Below are 19,512 nucleotides of genomic sequence, written 5' to 3'. Positions count from 1 at the left end.
TTATTATCAAGAATATCTCACATACGAGAAGAGGGAATGATAACCCTATGGATTTGCGTTGTTAGATTTTCTTCAGAGCAAACTGAATGAACAGCCCCTGAAATAGAAGTTTTTTTATTTATCAGACATTTTACAGCCTCATGAAACACGGAATGTTTCCCAAAAATGTCCAATATTTCATACTGTTCTTTTTTATTCGTCACTCTGCTGGATAGAATGGAGAATTTGCAGGTGTCTGAAATGTCGATGAATTTCGTGTTTAAGTGGAAACTACTGAGTGAAATGAAGACAAGGATACCCTTGGTTCATAAATTGAACAATCATAGGAGGAGATATGACAAAATGATCTGATATGCTAAAATACATCCATTTAAATGGGAAATGCCGCCAGATGACATCACTAGGCGGTGTATTTTCCCACTTTTAAATCTCTTTTTATACCATTTCCCGTATCAGAAAAAAATTATATACTATACTGCAAAATCAGCTCCTCAAGCACTCTTGGATGAAGCAATAAAAAAATTGCATGCGAATTCTCCATTGTGAAAATTTGTCACAAATCTATTTGGGAAAGAAAAGCTAGTATTTAAATCAGTCAGACGTTTTTCGCCTTCATTTTAGCAATCAGGCGAAATCAGTTTCTATAGCAGTCGAAATAGTCTCATCATCAGGGATTAGTAACCTCGGCAAAGCATGATTTTACACCATGATTCTGAAGGCGGAAGACACCCATTTTATAACCGGGACGTATACGTAACATAGTTCTCTTTAATAAAACTGTTTCCCCAATAAATCTTTCAGCAAAAGTCTAATGAAAACCGCAAAATTTTCGTTCTTCAGAAATCACATCCATCGACTGTAATTCATTTGGATGCAGAGAATCTTTACTGAAAATCAACACGCATTTCCTGGACTCGTAAAGACGCATTCCAGAGAGATGAAATACTTAGAATACGGGAGCTTGGTATGATGTTTGCCATACCCTTCAGTCTTCCTTTTCGAGGGATTTTGCTTTGGAAATCGGTATGACGCTCCTTTAGAGTTGTCAAATCTGTCAATATCGCTCGCCCGTAGTATTTGATTCCGCCAAAACTTGCACTGTTTCTTGGATGAATCGTTCTCGTAAAGTTTATACTCATATTTTGCCCCGATGAACGAGAGTTTAAACGGTCGTAACTTTTTTGTTAGGTAACGGTGCAGAACTTGTCATTCCAAATTACTTGCTTCATTTGTCTTTCTATGAGATATTGAAATTTCTAACCTGGAGTTTTAAGCAAATTCTACTGAATTGCAACATTTTCCGCATTATTTGATTATTTTACGGTGCGTCCATTTGTCATATTCATTTTGCGCATTAACAGACATTTTATAATTTGATTTATCATATTTTTTTTGTTACTTAGCGCACGTGCTAAATTATGAAACTTTATTTAGCGTATTACCAACAAATACCAAGAATTTTTTATTCATAATATGTATTAAATACAATAAAAAGGACTGACTGGACGAACTGTAACTGTTCCATACTTAAAATGATAAATACGCTAAATAACGCTTATAATTTAACAGAGCGGAAATATTTTCTTATCACAACCTGAAAAAGATGCGAGTTCTCAAGCATGTCTTTTAGGAATACGTATGCCAATAAAAAATATTTATTTGTTTCAGATGCACTAATGTGGCTTAGACTAACATAATCCCCGTCAAAAACAAACATGGATGGAGGACACGCTTTGCGACACATTTTTCCGGTAATTATCTTTCTACTGAAATTATTTAACAAAATATGGATATTTCAATGAAATTTCCGTTTATTTATTCCCCGCTACTTAAGTTGACCTACGTTACATGCATTTATGCAGTCTGGAGCTCAAGATTCCATGGTTGATGTGAGGACACAGATCGCATAGAGGATATCATGAAGATAATATCAGAGGAAATCAAGCTATTATGAATGCAAGGGTGGTTGGAGAATCATATTTTTAGCGGACACAATAAGCTAATATTGCACCTGAGAATCGGCACCCCCGCGAAATTTTCATGCTGCCCGTGTATGCATATGTCAGAAAGTCCCAAATGAATGTATCCGTAGTTCATCCCTCACACATCGCGGAGGAGAACGAAGGGGGAAAAAATATAACAATGAAAAGGAAAGAAGTGAAATCATAAAGGAAAATAACAAGTCTGTCAAGTTGTCTAACAGGAGAAGACCACGCGTGTTGTCAAAGAGTGCAAAATAATACGGGAAAGGGAGTAACTTAGTAGAATTGAGGGGCTTGGAGGACAAGGCGCATAAGGGCAATTTTTGCTCTTTCGAGAGATACGTGTGAGAAGTTTCAAAATTGCATGGATCCTCATGGCGGAAAGAGAGTCAAACTGACTTTTTGATGCTTAATAATTGGAATTAGGGAGCAAACTTTTCACAGAATATGCATTGAGACTAGTTTCACTTGAAATCATTATTATCTCAATTTCCCCAAAAACTGCACTTATGTGCGCCTAGTTTTCTGAGCCCCTTAATTTTACCTATATTTTCTCGATCCACATTGATGACAAAAACACGACACTACGTTACTCCATTGCGGTTTTTCAAACTCATATTTTTAGTTTCATTTTATATTTGATTTTATCGAAATTTCAGTTTTGCTCATAATTCAATTTTTTGCAAAGGAAATAGTCAACTATATAGCTTGAAATCTCTGCTGACAGAGGAAAACTCCGGGAAAAATTCAAGAAATAGAGTTAACTTGTTTTCCGATGGAAAAATAAAGGATGACAGGACATCTGCAACGTCGCAAATGGATATACGAGTTTTGCTTTCCGGCCATCGGCATGTTTGAAATAAGTGCCTCGATCACACTTCAGTACTGAAAAATACTCACAACCTTTTTGTAGCAAAAATGACTTTCCCAGGAAAAATTTGGCAACCTCCAAATTTTCATATTACGTTTTTCCATAAAACGGCAGTTTACCGATGGATTTCGGTAAAACGTCTTCGCACTGAAACCCTCCCACGCCCACAGTGCCCTCGGTTCAAGTTTTTGAAGTCTTAGTCGTTCCCATTATTCTGTCGTGTTAAGAAAAAACGTCGTATCAGTGTCTGAACGTTGCCATATTTCCACAGTTGCAAGACAAATTTTCTGGAAAACCTACCCATATTATCCTTCTGATTTTTCAGAGAATTTTGTACACCGGAAAAAAAAAACACATTGGATCTAGAATCCAGACTCTTAAAAACACTGACAAGAAAAAATACTCTTGATTCAATCGGATTTTTGATTGAAGCAAAACGAAATCCGCTTAAAGTAAGAGGCTTGGTTCTTGATTTAAGCTAGATTCTGATTGAATCAAGAGTACTTTTTCTTGTCGATGTTTTTAAAAGTCTGGACTCTAGATCCAATGTGTTTTTTTTCCAGTGTACGCAACATAATCTAAATTACCTGGAGGTGTCGTGGAGACATATGCATAACTTTCCTCAGAAATACATATTTTAACAAGGAGGACAGTGACTACATTCGAATGTTAATACGGCGATTTTTTTTATGAAACGGTGGAAGTATTCCTAAAATAATCTAACGTAACCCCAAAAAGTGGAGTTTCTAAGATGATTTGTTTCCTTCTTTCTTTTTCCGCCTGCTGTGTGACTATCCTATGATGCGGATCCACTAAAATATGACATCCTGATAAAATTGACACATTCAAAGCCCAAAGATGGTACCGCACAGAATTATATCGAAGACGCAGTCGCTAGAGTGAAAAGTGGCCACCGTTAAGCCATCAAACAATTTAAAGAGTGAATAAAAATATCGTACAAAGACACCCGCGTCTTACAAATCCGTCGATGCAGAAATGAATCAAGTCAATTTTAAGATGAGCCCTAAAATGTAGGCGTTGTTGTGGAGCGGAGGGTGCTTCAGAAAATGCACTTGTGTTGGGTTTTGGTCGGTGTGCACTGAGGAAGAGCTAAGACGGGATCGGATTCCGTCTGGGCCTTTGCAGGTTAGGTCGCGATCGGGCTTTTATGGGGGCCAAAATTGATTCGGGTTTGATCCCCTCCTGCCTTGCAGGTAAGAGTTAATGCGTTTCGTAAACTAGGAAGCAGCTGTCGGCATGTGATACGCTTTTTAGGGTCGGCTCGCGTGAATCAAAATCCCTATTGTGCTCCGAGTCAGGGACCCTGATCTCCGCCGCGTTGTCGGATTGCTATGTATATTACCTAAAAAACACAAGAAAACGGGTAACCGAGGCTAAAAAAAAAGAAGCAAAATCAGGTTTTATTATTCCACCCTTGTTTACCCGTTTTCTAGTGTTTTTTAAATTTTTTTGAATTGTTAATATAATTAAAAAATTAGTTAAGTTAAGTTAACTAAAAATTTAAAAAACACAAGAAAACGGGTAACCAAGGCTAAAAAAAAAGCAAAAACAGGTTTTATTATTCCACCCTTGTTTACGCGTTTTCTAGTGTTTTTAAAAAAAATTTTGAATTGTTAATTTAATTGTTTTCGAACCGTTTTTGTGATTTTTTGTTATCAGCATTTTAGTGTGTGATAGTCGTGTGTACGTTGTGTCGCAACTCAAATTTCTCCATTTTTTAGACAAAAGAACGTAACTCAATTCTAACGTAGTGGAATTTCCTTTCGCAAAATACACCTCTACCGGAAAGTTGATAGACGTTTCTGACTGAAAATTTCACTGATTTTTCTTCGGCTTACACACGCAAATCCGCAAATTTGTTGATAGATGTTAAAAAGTCATATTCTTATGAACAAATTGCATAATTTCTTTTCGATTTGGCATACATCAGTTTTATTGCTGTGGATACATATTTTTATTTTAATAACATAATGTCTCGTGACTCAATGAGAAACCATCCCTAAAATTACGTATCTCTTTAGGAGGGGAGGGGAATCGAGGAGAACATTACGCCATTTTGTTTTTACGTCTTAAATGACAGGGACCTACGTCCCAAGAGCGTTATAAGCGTTAAAAGGTAGGGGAAGGGGGGGGGGCAGAATGCCGAAAAAGTGCGACACGTAATTTAGGGACGGCTCCTGAAGAAGAAATGAGTAAACGAGGTGCCAGATCAAGGTAATAAACCGAGCTTGAAGAAAAAATATTCAAAAGACAATTTAAAAATATTGTGCGATCACTAATTTGCAGTTTTGATAATATTCTTTTTTCAAAAAAAAAAATTGTTCGAATTATTTTCAAATTATTCTAGACGATTAAAAATACAAACAAAGAACACAGGAAAAAGTCGCGGGTACTAAAATAGAAATGGAAATAGAAAATTAGCGGACTTTCTTTCCGCAATCCTCCCCCCCCCACCCCACCCCTTGTTTTTCACGTGTTTTAGGCTGATCTTTTGTCTCGTGTTTTTCTCAGGATTATGTACAGTAAGAGGTGATTACTAAACTAAAATACGATAAAAAATATGCTTAGTCCCAATTCGTCGGAATATTTATTATATCTAGGGATTTAACTATTGCAAAAGAGCGCATCTGAGTATTGTCCGTTGTTGCATAGGTTAGAGGTAGGAGAAATAAGTGAAATGGTTCTCCTTCACATAAATAAAATGTCTGCTACGGACAGGGAACGATTGCTCTAAATGAAATAAATTAAAATCAATCCTCAACTTCAGTACATCAAAGTCTGCACTGTAGCGTAATATGGAAATAATGACGTTATTCGTGCATTAAGGAAAATACCACGTCAGCGTTTATTTCTCATTTCAAGGAAGACCTTCGAACTTTAATGAAACCGCACACCTAAAATCAGTGCGCGGTGTTAAAATGTATCTACAGACTGAGCAATGAACTCTAGTAAAACATAACAGTTAATAGGGATTCAATTAGAATTTCACAGAAAACACTGCCGACATCTTGCACATTTCCAAACTCAACTCATTGATCTACATTTAGCAATAGGACCTACATTTAGCAAGTAGGACCTTTTAGCAATTAGGACCTACATTTTCCGGCTCATCTGTAAAAACACTTGTGTGCTTAGGACTACGGATGGCACCTACGTTGTTTCCAAACAGAGCCAGTAATTGTGGTGCCTTATTGCAAAAGGGCGAGTTTACCCTGAATAGGCCTAACTGCATGTCCTTTTGCCAGATTTTCTCCTATCTTTTATTTTTAATAAATTTAGAACTTAACTAGGTACCTAACGTCTTTTTTTCGACGAATTAGCCTTACATGATGAAGAATACCATATTCAACAAAAGTTTCAATGTTGCTTGGTTTTATATTTATAAAAATGAAACATCAGAGAAAATTCTGCAGCTTATGATGTAGTTAGAGCGATTCCAGGTATACATGTCCATGTTTGAATCTATTGAGACTCAGCCCAAAATCAAGTGAGAGGATAAAACTTCGTCAGAATTTCATGGAAAACACCATGGACATCTCAAAAAGTTTCAAGTTCATCTCGTTATTGAGAATTTGGCGTCTGCCCTTGGAAAATCAAACTCTCCACTTGTCAAAGAACGAGAGTCTGCCAGAACGAAAATGATCACGAAACTAATTTTAACGGGCATGGTTCTTAAAAAAATCTCAATGTACGTTACTTTTTTTCCTTTAAAAAAAACAAGACTATGCATCTGAAAAAAATGAAACTTTGTGCAGCTAAAGTCTAGTTAACAGTCAAAAGGTGAGCTCGACCTAAGTAACCAATTTGATCCACGTTGATTTAAATCGGGGTTTTCTATTTTTTGTTGCGAGAGATGAGTCTGTCAAAAGGTGAGCTCGACCTAAGTAACCAATTTGATCCACGTTGATTTAAATCGGGGTTTTCCTATTTTTTGTCGCGAGAGGTGAGTATGTCGCGTAAAATACGTTTTTAAAAATTTCAATGGGTCCGACCTGTTCTGTAAAAGCTCTCGGGATCACAAATTTCTAGGAAAATATTTCCATTTGACCTTTTCATACTGCTGACATTGCCCTAAAATCATTTTGATCTCTTTTTAACGTGTAAAAAGTTAGTTCCCCAGAAATTCACCCAAAAACTCCCGAGATTCCCATCCTTACCGTGATTTTTTGCATTAAAACTCGCAGAGAGACTCAATTTTCAAGTGAAGTTCATGAGATGACTCGGCGTTCATACCGTCCAATTATCATTAAAAGTTTTTCGGTTTTAATTCGACTGCGAAGCTCAACAATAATTGGATCCCCCCGGCTGAGCACGTATCCAATTTTCAGAAAACTTCCGAGACCGGTTCTCCGTAAACGCAATTTCCGGAGGCTACCGGACGCAGTTCGACCAATTAGCGATAATAGGGTCAATCACCGCTCATGAAGCGAAACTTGATAAGCGCCTCGGACGTTTAATCCGACTTATAGATCAACCCTTGTCATTCTCAAGTTTAAGTCGAGTCCGACGAATCAATCGAGAGGCTTAAACTTTCGTAAGCTTGCCTTTGCCACCTGTTGTCTTTATCCTACCCACTCCCGCCCTCGCGCAACGTCTGAGCTTTCTGAGCCCGCCAACTTCAAAGCTCAAAATCCACGGCTCATCTAGATAGCCCGCATTCTTCGTCTTCGTCTCGTTAATCGTTGGAAGTCGGTGTGGACTCGGAGCGGAGTTGAAAAGGAGTCTATCTGTCGGTCCTTGCGTTGGCGGTATCCAGACCGGAAACTTAATTTACAAAATCAATACCCTGAGAAACCTGGGGTATTCTCAATGTAAGGTGCAAAATTTACTCTCAAATAGAGCTTAGACGATTGCTTTTCTTCTTTGAAAAATGACAGGTAAAGGAGTCTATCAGCTGTTTCTTGTACTTGCGTTGGCGCAGGATTCGGACCGGAAAGTTAATTAACAAAATCAATACCCTAAACCAAAAAAAGTTTGGTCGAATGAACCTAAGTTCGGTGTTCCATGTCATCCCAACTAATGCGGTTTGTCAAGTCATATTTGGACTGCATTTTGTAATTTAGACCTATAAATTCTGGCTCCTCTGGAAAAACACTTATGTGCATAGGGAGGCTAATGGTACATACGTTATTTTTAAACCGGGCTAGAATTTATAATTCCAAATTGCAAAATGAAGTCCATTTCTGGTTCGACAAATCGAACTTCAACGGTAACGTGAACGGACGAACAAAGTTTGGTTACTCGAACCGAAAGTTCAGTTTGTCAAACTGAATAATTGGGATGATATGAAACACCGAACGTTCGGTTCATGTGACTGAACTTTTTTTTTTCAGTGAAGGAACCTGGGATATTTTCTATGTAAGATGCAAAATTTTCTCTAAAATAAAGCAATGACAATTTATTTAGACCTTTTTTGCGTTCTACTCAAAGAGAAATTTGACTCTGCGTTCAGTAGAAAAGAACCAAGTGGAATTGCTTCGAAACCCAGAAAAACGGTCTCAAAGACTACTTTTCATTGAGATGTAGTTTTAGGGACAAGTTTTAACCACCATTTTGACCCTCAAAATGTGTTCTCAACTTTAATTTTTTACAAGAGAAAATATACGACTTTGGTCTCCTCAAAACTGCTATACTAACCACCCCCGCCCCCTTAAAATGTCGCTTACGTCCCTTCTACTTGTCAAAAATGATTCATAGGTTATTGCCACTATAAAATTTTTCATTAAGTTTGCAAGATTATGAACGAATATCATTTGGTTTTGTTCATAAAACACCGAATAAAGTGTTTGGATCATTTGAACTATAAAACAGTGACGCATTTTGACGTGCCGCACAGAATTTTCGATTCAAATACATTTTTCCTTCTACGAATTGTAAGTTCAATGATGAAATTCCCAGTATAGCTATATCAGTGTCAAAAATTGAAAAATTTGGTAATTTGGCTTTCATAAAACTCTGCTCGCAGTCTGCTGTTCTACTCATGGTACACTTTCAGACAGTCTGAGAGGCTTGATTCAGTGTTCCAAATGTTTTAATCAGAACTAATACGTGCCTAAGCTTTTAGCAAAAATAGGAAGCTTCATTCACTTTGTTTGCTTGTTTATTTATTCCCTTTGTGATCCGTCAAGTTTTATTCTCTATTTTTAAAATACGACCCTGCACAATCCACCCGGCCATATTCATGAACGCAAGAACAGGGCCAAAGCTATCATCACAGGAATCTAGACCAAAGTTCCCTCTGGCGCCGCACCGCCGGTGCCTGTCCAATGTTGCCATTTGTTCAATAATACTCAGAAATAGGGCGTAAAATTCTTTAAACAGCCCACCTCGGTTAAGAAACTCGACCAACGCTAAAGTTTCTTCCCTATCATACTCTCTTGTCTATCCTACCTTAAAAAAGAGGCATTTGCAAACGCGAGGTGATTTTCGACCGATCGACTGTACGTGGGAAAAAGCGAGAGTAGCAGTGACTTTAGCTCACAGTCGGTTTGCCTTCAGTTTTCAGTGTAGGCAATACGAGCTCCCACGTGGTCGAATAGTGGTATCACTCTCAAATGCCATGATTGCTCGAGAACAAAAGTTTGATTAGATTTCATCGAGCGAAGCGCGGTGAGTTAAGCTATTATGATTGATGTTTTAAACTTATTTCTTGTGTAACCTGAAGATTTCATTCACAAAGGCATGCATAAAAAGATGAAATAATGCATTAAATGAAGGAAACGAAACAAGTCTCAAATTTTTCGCTTCCTGCATGATCATGAAGTATTCTTAGCAAAATTGAAATTGAATTTTTTCTCAAGTTTGCCGGAATACATGATTACCAAGGAATTGGTACATTTTCCTTCTCTGGTCGTTGTGAAAATCGCCCAAAAGAAGTGTGAATTTTTCCGGGGTGATCAGAAAAGAAAAAGTTGCCAATTCACCATTCATGCATATAAGATCCTAAAATTTTGCAAAAGCCGCATATGCAACACACTTATAAAGTCAAGACAATTCCAATCAAGAGTTCTCACGTGTCACTAAACTTCAAATTAGTAATTTGAACAAGATTAATCGAAATTGACTGTGAAGGGTTCGTAAGGAGGGATTTCCTTCTCTCAAAGATTACCTACATTTTACGTTGATTGCACACGTGGATCAATTTCATTAAATACTCTACCTCTGAACTAATTTCAATCAGGGATAAATGAAGTTGCATATTGAAATTTTGAGGTTTCCATCTTTAATGAGCTTTTTCCGGTAGACTATAATAATTGTGCAAACGTATAAGATCGATAATGCACGTCAGGTAAAATTATTCATGTTTATGAAGGTTCCTGAATAGCTAATTTCCCTCGGCATCGAAGTTTAACTTGATTGATAAACTTTCTGACGATCCGCGCGGTTCGATTCGATTTTCCGAGTCCTTAACCTGAGGATTAGGTAGAATTCTGTAACCTTCCTCAGCGTATGTGCTGTTAAACAGGAGCGAAAATACATCAAGAAAAATAAAATGAATAAAACAGTAGTGTTCCACTTTTTCTCGAATGAAACGTAATATAACTGGACATTTGTGTCATAAGCATGAAATTTAAATTCTTGTACAATCGGTCGTTTTCTAATGAACGAGGAAAAAACTCAACGCATCAAAATGAAAGATATCCAATTATGAATGTTCCTTATCTGCTAGCAAAGGCTCTTCACTGATTCCCTGACCCCGTGCATGCGTTTTAGCCTACCTCGGAAATTGAAGGCGAATCAGCAACGTGCGTAACCTCCATTACCGTGCACGTCAAGTGAGCCAGTGATCCGATTTCTAGGGATTTATCCCCAGATTTAGGGCTCTTTCAAAATTTCTAGGGATCAAGGGATTCTTCAGACAGTCTAGGGATTGTTTTTGATAAGGTAAACTTAAGCAAATACGACTTTTTAACCTCACTTTTAGCTAAAATAATTTTTCATCTATATTTTCTAAGCCTTATTGGCAACACTATTTTCCCCGTAAATAAGTCGGAACAGAAATGATTGCGTCATTCGATATACTTGACATTCAGCAGTAAAAAAAAACAAAAATAAAAACTGAACCAATTTTATTTCTTTTTATTGGTCTGTTTTAGCACTGTTTGGCACTGCTTTCAGAGAGCGGCAAAATTCAAACGAGCCAATCAGATTTAAATATTGCAAATCGATACATCGAATGACGTCATGATTCTACGTTAAAAATGGCGGTTTTTTGCAAAATTTAGGGATTATTTGGGGATATTTCAACAAATCTGGGGATTTAGGGATTTTTAGCGAAATCTAGGGATTCTTTTCCCTTTCCACTAGGGACGTAACCTCGTCAACTCGTCGTCTCTTTGGCGTAAGGGAGTATCTCAATTTCCACTTGAGCCCTGTTTTGCATAAACGCCCATGCGCTCTGGGGCTCATCCGGAAATCGAGATACGTCCTTACGTCAGAGGGGCGACGAATTCTGCTCCCTCGCACTTTCAAGTTAGGAAAACGCTGTAAATTTACGAATTTTCGGGGATGTTTGGCAGCGTTGCGGATCGGGAGGTGCCGCGTGCGAGCAAATTAGTTGGTGGAGATCGCGGATATGAGATGTCGCGAATTAAACGACGGAGCCGGAGCGGCTGATGAAGGGGGAGGGCGCCCTAGGATGTGAGTGAGGATGTCGGGATGTGAAACAATCGATAAAAAGCGGCGAATATCTGCCAGATGCAGGCCCAGGCCCATCAACGTTGATCTCTGTCTTCGCCCTCCCCCCTCTCCATCCCTTTCGAGCCGAGGGGGATGGGGATGGACGGGGGTGGGGGCTGCGGAAAGGCGTAAAACCGCCTGACGAGACGTGTTGACGTCGCGTAGCGTCGTCGTTGATCGTAAACCTCACCGATGAGAAATAATTTTAATGATATATGAGGGGTATTGATTAGAATCGTTTTTGGGTCTACCATTATTATTCACAACTTTACGGTTTTTCGCAAACTGCACGGAGAAAAAACCTCGAGCGTGGGACCCGAAGTTTAGGTCATATGGATCTCTGAAGTTTTCGGATTGAGCATCTGAACACTTAAGGTCTATCTGTCGAGGTTCGGATCACACATCTGAAACTTCAGTTCTTACATCTGAAGTACTCAGATGTGAGAGCCGAAGTTTTTTGGATGTGAAAACCGAAGTACTTCAGATGTATAAGAACTGAAGTTTCAGATGTATGATCCAAACCTTAGCAGCTGGACCTAAAGTGTTCAGATGCCCAATCCGAAAACTTCAGAGATCCGTATGACCTAAACTTCGGGTCCCACACACGAAGTTTTTTTCTCCATGTGCATATGAGCGTCTTCATTTTACTTAGAAATTCCTGGGAGTTTTTTCAGAATTTGCTTCGCACCGGGCAAAAAATCATGGAAGTTCTAAAGAGGCGACGTTAAGTCGTTCTCCATTTAAAAGATGAAGTACGACAGAAAGTCCGCAACGTCGCAAATTGAGATTCGTGGTTTGGAAGTTTTATCGTCGCTATTTATGTCAGACAGGAACGCATCTGATGGGGGATAGAGAGAAGAAGAAGAGGAGAAGCAAGAAGAAAAAGGAATAAGAATAAAAAAAGAGAGGAAAGAAAACGAAGAGAACAGCCTTGAGGACGTGAAAGGGTTGAAGGACTCTTCAAATTTTCTAGAGAGAGTAATTTTAATGATGTGTGTGTATTTGTTCGTACTTGTTTGCATATGAACTGAATTTTATCGAAAATGAGCGAAAGTTTATTGTGTTTCATTAGGACCGAAGAGGAAAAAAAACACTTTCACCGATACTCGCCGCAAGGATTAAAATTAGGAAAGTAATTATTCCTCTAAATCGCAGTCAAACCAAATAATGGAATGCTTTTGAGGTTTGACTACGTTTTTTTAGAATTGAAAGCTTGTCCGCTCTCTGTCGTTATTCCATTTTTAAAAAACCTATTTTCGTCCATTTGTCACGTCGAAATGTACGTCCACTACCACCGAAAAAACTGTCGAGAGTAGGTAAGTGCGCAATGGTATCAATTAGCACTTTCCATTCGAAATGTGTCATCGAAATACGTCGCTCACTCTGCGGAGAGTAGGATTTCAACAACCATCACAAAAAAATGACAGTCGCAGAGCAGGTTGGGTTTCGTGGGTAAAACTAACCGTTACGCGTTCGCGTATGTTGAAAAAGCAAAATGAATCGGATTTCGAGAGGCGCGATGGAAATTGGGCGTAGAGTAGCTGTGGGAACATTGTGACACTAATTTTTTTTTTTTATGTAAGTATATTCAGAGCGTTAAAAGCAGCTACACGATCATATTGTGAGAAAAATCTGAAAGATTGAATGCTGTTATGGCTCCCAACAAGGTGAGCAGCCGTAGTGCCGAAAAATGCAAAATGATTCAGATGTTGGTATTCCTGCTTTTTATTTAAAGGGGGGGGGGAGATTCTTAAGGTGATTCTAAAATGGACGCATTTCTGTCAAATGAAACTATGTGCATTATGACATGAGCCTTGTTATGCACATATCCTTATGGGTCTCAGGGATCATGTCTATGCACATAGCTCCTTTTGGCAGAAATACGTCCTAATGATCCGGGGACCGGGTCCGCTTCTACGTTGCATTTCTACACGGTTTGTGTCTTTGAGAAGCAGTAAAACACTATCGAAATTGACAAGGTAACGTAAGGAACAAATCCATGCATAAAGTGTACCAGCAAGCAGTTAGTTACTTAACGCTATCTCTCTCTTACGCATTGAGTCAATGAGCGACGTCTTCTGTGACATTTTTCGATGTGAATTTTCAATGGATCTTCACAAAGAGGTCATTGTACTCAGTATTAATGCTGCCACACGTTACGGATTAGTTTCTAGCGTTGACTTGTACATTACGAAAATCGTTGCTTCTCAAAAACACAAACCGTGAAGCAGCGCGAAGGAAAAACGGCGTATGAACCTTCAGACGTTGCCGAAATTCCCTTTGACAAAGCACGAATTTCCTGGTAAACTCATGAATATTTTTCTTCCAATTTTTCAGATAATTTTGTTGGAAATATCAGCGAAAAGTCCTGAAAATTGCAAGGGAAGATATTCATAACTTTCCTTAAAAATGAACATTTTATCGAAGGAAATTTGGCATCTCACGAATGTTCATACGGCGTTCTTCCTTACCATGGCAGTATAGTGACGGATTTTGTCAGGAAATCGCTTGGGATCACCTTAATTAACAAACGGGCGAAAAAAAGCTACCGATGTAACCATCTTTTCAATTTATAACACCGTCATTCAGAGAATGTGGTTTCTAGGAGAGGCAGTCTGAAGTTTTAGAGCAAGAAGGTTCAGCCTGAAATCGTTGCTCTCATGGCGTAAGGTCGTATCTCGATTTCCGCATGAATCGTCCAGAGATTTTTTGACCCCACCGGGCAAAATTTGCTATCCCGAAAGGCCACGAGTGCATCACGTTTGCGTTGGTGAAGTTTTAGTTAGCCTCATTAGACATTAATGCGATAGGTTCGAGGAATCAACCCGCCGCACCGGTGGTATTCCAACCGACTTGTTAGTGAACACCAGTGCGTGGTTACTAGCGGCGAAAATTCAATGGCCACCGCAAGCCACATCCCGCGCATAATAACGATCGAATTTCGCACATAGAAGTGTAACTAAAGTTTAACGAGGAATACGGAGCTTTTTGAGCTCCAATATTGCCTTCTTTAGTTTCATCATCATTTGCGAATTTGAGCACTCGAGCCTATTTCTATACCTTTATGCGGTGGTGTGCCTCGGTGAGGGCATATTCACGGTAAACCACGTTCTTCGGTTTGCGACGTTGAAGGCTTTCCTATCATACTTTATTTTTAAAATGCGAAACTGCTCAACGGCAATTCTTAAAAACTGCCGAGATGTCTCCTCTGTTTGCGAAGAAAACTTTAGCGAATGATGGCGGTTTGATCTTCTCCATAAAAATAAATTTGGAGCGTAGATTTCAAAGCAAAGTGATTGCAGACTTACTCCATTCCATATGTGTGGACGCAAGAACCTACTTACTAAGATTCTTTCCAGGGAGAAAGAAATTACGTGCCACATGGACTGCCATAATGCATGAAATTTTCTGATGTAATAATGAATAATGTTTAGTAAGCAGAGAGAGAGCAAAATAAATTTATTCAATGATATGCAAGTTTTATTTTTCTTGTTTTTTTGTGTGTGAGCGTGTGTCGCACTAGGTTGTTTTTTTAAAATTTCCAAGGAAACACCCAGCTCCGTAGAAACGTTTCCTAACAATTGTTCAACAGTTTGTTAACAAAACTGCATAGTAAAAATTTGGAAGCAATTTGGAAGGGCTCGGTGAAACTAAAACAATTAATTATTGAATGACACATTTCCTGTGTTGTTTCGCTGATTTGCCACGTAACGAGCGGGTACTAGGTAGTGCCGGTTTGGCTCTATTTATTCAGAATGCTCTACTAATAAATTAAGACCACATACATTTACACAATACAAATCGTAGAGTTGTATAAAAAAAAATGCTGATACAACAAAGTGAATGGATCTTAAAAAAGATAATGGAAAACCCGAAATTAGGAGAACCAGTAATATAGCCCTATCCTTGGAATTAAATTCGAGCCTCCGTTGAAAGTATCGACAAGCAAGAAAAACGAGAGATATTTGTCAACAGCGGAGTAAGGCGTGGAGTATGTAATTGGTAACTTTGTCGGGGGCGCGGGTCGCACAGGAGCGGAGACAAAAGGCCCGGCCCCCTCGTATGCGCGCTTTCAACCCTTAAAACGGAGACAAACCAGGGGTGGAAGGGGGCTCGGCGTGGAGCCGGCCACGTGACAAGTTGATCCGCGCGCTCGCGGTCTTAGGTACGGCCGCGGCATGCAGAGTAGATTTTAGATTAAAAACTTCGCCAACCCTTTCGCCTTTCGCCCTTCCCCTCTTTCCCCTCGTATTACTTGACCGGGGGTTGAGGGTGCGTGCGGTGCGTCGCGGTATTTAGCGCCGCAAGGAAATTCGATGCTATCGACAATAGAATGCACCTGGAGGGTGGGCGAATTTTACATAGAGAAGAGGCCTGCAAATTGAAAGTAGGTGACGGAATTTTTCCACTTCAATTCATACGAAAAAATGTGTTGGGTGCGATTCTTTTTTATTTTACTTATTTATTCATCCGCACGAAACATATGTTTTTACACTTTATGGATGACTGAACTGAGAGGAAAAAACACGAAATATTTTCTTACAAACTAGATATGGCCTCCCCTTAATATATTCAGAACCTTCAAATATTTTCCCTTCGTATTTGAATATTTTGTAAAGGGTACACTGAAAAAAATGGTATGCTGTTTTATTACCTAGGATGTCAAAAATGTGTCTGGTGAATACTGGTGATCCCAAGATGCTGCCTTTACTGCCCTCGCTGTTAACTTTACATCCTACAAATGCAAATTCAACTGCGTGGGCAATCAAGGTAGCATCTTAGGATCACCAGACACATTTTTGACATCCTAGGTGCTAAAATAGCATACCACTTTTTTCAGTGTAATCATTATTACCCTTGAAAATTATCCTTTCCATGAAGCCTCCTTGAGAATCGTTTTCAACCACCCTTAGTCACAGTTTATATTATTTAAGGCCTCTGAAAAAGAGGAGCTGTTTGAGGTAGGATTATAAATACGGCCATAAATTTAAAATGAAGGGGTGAATCAGCAATTGATCTTATAGTGGTCATACTCCCACCATAAAACAACTGTAACATAAAACAGCTCGCTTTGGTCAAACTGGCTTAGGAAACTTCGCATACTAACTTTCATGAGTAAGTTGGGCGGAGATCAAAAGAAGAGAGAGCCCGGAAGAAGCGGGGGGGGGGGGGGCGTTTACACATCGGACTCAGGCCTGAACAAGCCAACCGCCAATCAATTCATGGCGTTTATTCTGCTCTCAAGCCTGCGGTCGTCGGCTTTGCGGCTACTTATCCGGCGCGGCGACGCAGTTTTTGCCCAATTGTAATTAGCCTGATTAGCAGGCTCCAGTGTTTACTCTCCTAGAGCTCGTTACTCGTAATACGAGCAGGGTTACACACACGGGCGTGTTGAGGAAAAACCCCTGGGTGGACATTCGGAAGTTGCCAAAATGCATTTGATGCAATGCGTATTTTATGGAACATCATTCAATAGTTTTTTCTTAATTTTCTGGGAGTTTCTTTCGCAGTTCAATCTAATATACCTGCACGGAGAAAAAAACCTCGTGCGTGGGACCCGAAGTTTAGGTCATATGGATTGCATTTTGCAAAAAGAAACCAAGAAGATCCCAATGTTGTTAAGATTGTGCAATGTGCAACTTACAACCTTTGTAATATAATCGCTTACATTATGTAAAAAGTTAAATTTCCAAAGGTAATTTTCGTCTTGAATTTATAGTTTATTTGGGGTAAAGATAAAGTTTAATTAGATTATCAGTCTATAGTTGCAAGGTTAAAAAGTTGCACAATCTTAGCAACATTGGAATTCTTGTGGTTCCTTTTTGCAAAATGCGATCCATATGGATCTCTGAAGTTTTCAGATTGAGCAGCTGAACATTTAGGTCCAGCTGTTAGGTTCAGATCAAACATCTAAAACTTCAGTTCTTATATCTGAAGTACTTCAGATGTGAGAACCGAAGTTTTTCGGATGTGAGAACCGAAGTTTTTTGGATGTGAAAACTGAGGTACTTCAGATGTAAGAACTGAAGTTTCAGATGTTTGATCCGAACCTCGACAGCTAGACCTAAAGTGTTCAGATGCTCAATCTGAAAACTTCAGAGATCCAAATGACCTAAACTTTGGGTCCCAAGCTCGAAGTTTTTTCTCCGTGTGAATGCCGTGCTTTCAATTTTAAAGCCTCCGAATAAAGTGGCAGCCCTGCCAATGTATTTGCTCCCTATCTTTGCATGGAGAGTTAGACTTGATGTTGACGTGGACTCTCAGGATAGCGTGCGATATCCCCTCCATTTTGGCTTCAACTTGAGAGCTTTTTTTGAGCTTGGGAGTGGATTTCAGAGAAAACCAGTGGTACCATCGTGTTTCTCGCCAACTTTTACATACGCGTCAATAGTCAATCGCAAATTCCTCACACATGCAACATCTCCATTGTAGACACCGGGCTGGACCTGCTCAATTACAAGTTTTCATGCCAGCTAGAAAGAACCAAGCAAGAATGAATAGAGTCAAAATGAAGTATGAAGCACAGAAATTCTAGCACACGGTTCTGTTTCATTCAGAAAATTTGTGCATGGTCCCTCACAACACAGACACGTACATTTCAGGAGCCTCATTTCGGCAACGCCAAGGTGTATACAAAACGGCGGGGGATCACGGTTATACATGAGCGATTCAATCAATATACGTTTGTAACTCTGGCGAGGACTGATTTAATTAGCGGCTACCGCAGAGGCTCATTAATAAATGGCCAACGCCGCCGTGCTAAGGAAGAACGCCGTATGAACCTTCTTGCGTTGCCTAATTTCTTTTGATAAAGTACAAATTTTCATGAAAACTTGTGAAAAATTTTCCGTCCAATTTTCCAGAGAATTTTCTTCTTACTGTGATTTATAGTATCAGAGGATTTCAGGTAGAAATATTCAATATTTGTCTCGAAAATGAATATTTTATGAATGGAAATTTGGCAATTCTCGGATGTTCATACGGCGTTTTTCCTCGGCACGGCTAAACAGTTCGCCACCGCCACACTGTCACTCCAGAGTAATTAACCCGAAGCTGCGGCTGCCCACCGTGGATTATTGCGGCTTCCCAAATCATGTGTCTCTAAATGTCCCGTCAATAGACAATTGCGCGTCTCGGTGGGGTAAAAATCATGAATGATAGAACGCATTAGAGAGGGTTTGAAACGAAACATTAGGGGGTTGGGGATGGAATCAAATGGACTTTATTTTCTTCCACAAGGAACCACTATTTGACGCTCAAGTAAAAAACCATCTACACAGTAAAATAAAAGTAACCAAAATTTTGGGTTAATATCGGAAGTAAAACACAAAATAACCTTAACATTTGGTTGCCTCTGGGGTTTCCCAGTCTCATTCTTGTTTCTTGCGCTCAATTCACACCGAACTGTATAAAAATCCACGCGAATTTGTGTTGGTTTGTGTTTCGAGACAATTAGCGAGACTTAATTTGAAGTTGAAACTGTTTTTATTTGGATGCAGGGCCGGATTTACCCACTTGCCGCCCATGGGCCGCCTGTATTTTGCCGCCCTCTTCTCATTCGTTTTGAAACATCAATAAAAACCATCAAGTGAACGTGCCGGAGGGGGAGGGGTGGATAAGACACGTTTACCTACTTGTGTTGGGTACATTTTTTGCGAAAGCTCTGTCAACACTACTAACAAAATTTCACGGAACTTTGCGCGAGAGTTAAGTTCCGTAAACCTATCTCTATGTGGACAAGGTCCTCCATTTATAAGAAATGAGCCAAAAATTATGAAAGAACAAACATAAATGTGCTTTAATAATTTTAACTTCCGCAGCTGCACCTCGCTGATCGCACTGTGATTGGCGCAATCCGTGAAGTATTCTTGCAGTCTTGTAGGCGCTATATGTTTCACGCCAACCGCTCCTGACCGCACTGTGTTTGGCGCAATGGGTGAAGTATTCATGCAGTCTTGT

General features: G+C 39.3%; 1 protein-coding gene across 1 annotated transcript in view; it reads left to right on the top strand.

Annotated features, from left to right (window-relative positions):
* LOC109038250 (uncharacterized) overlaps nucleotides 1-19,512 on the top strand; it is a 250,480-nt gene that overhangs the window by 180,591 nt on the left and 50,377 nt on the right. Inside the window, exon 4 of the mRNA XM_072299748.1 lies at nucleotides 1,669-1,751. Within this exon, the coding sequence (XP_072155849.1) occupies nucleotides 1,716-1,751 (36 nt within the window). The 5' untranslated portion in view covers nucleotides 1,669-1,715. The remainder of the gene's footprint in view (nucleotides 1-1,668; nucleotides 1,752-19,512) is intronic.

The sequence above is a fragment of the Bemisia tabaci genome, chromosome 4 (assembly GCF_918797505.1).
Source record: "Bemisia tabaci chromosome 4, PGI_BMITA_v3".
NCBI lineage: Eukaryota > Metazoa > Arthropoda > Insecta > Hemiptera > Aleyrodidae > Bemisia > Bemisia tabaci.
The sequence above is the reverse complement of the archived record's forward strand: the minus strand, read 5'-3'. Positions and strand labels throughout refer to the sequence as shown.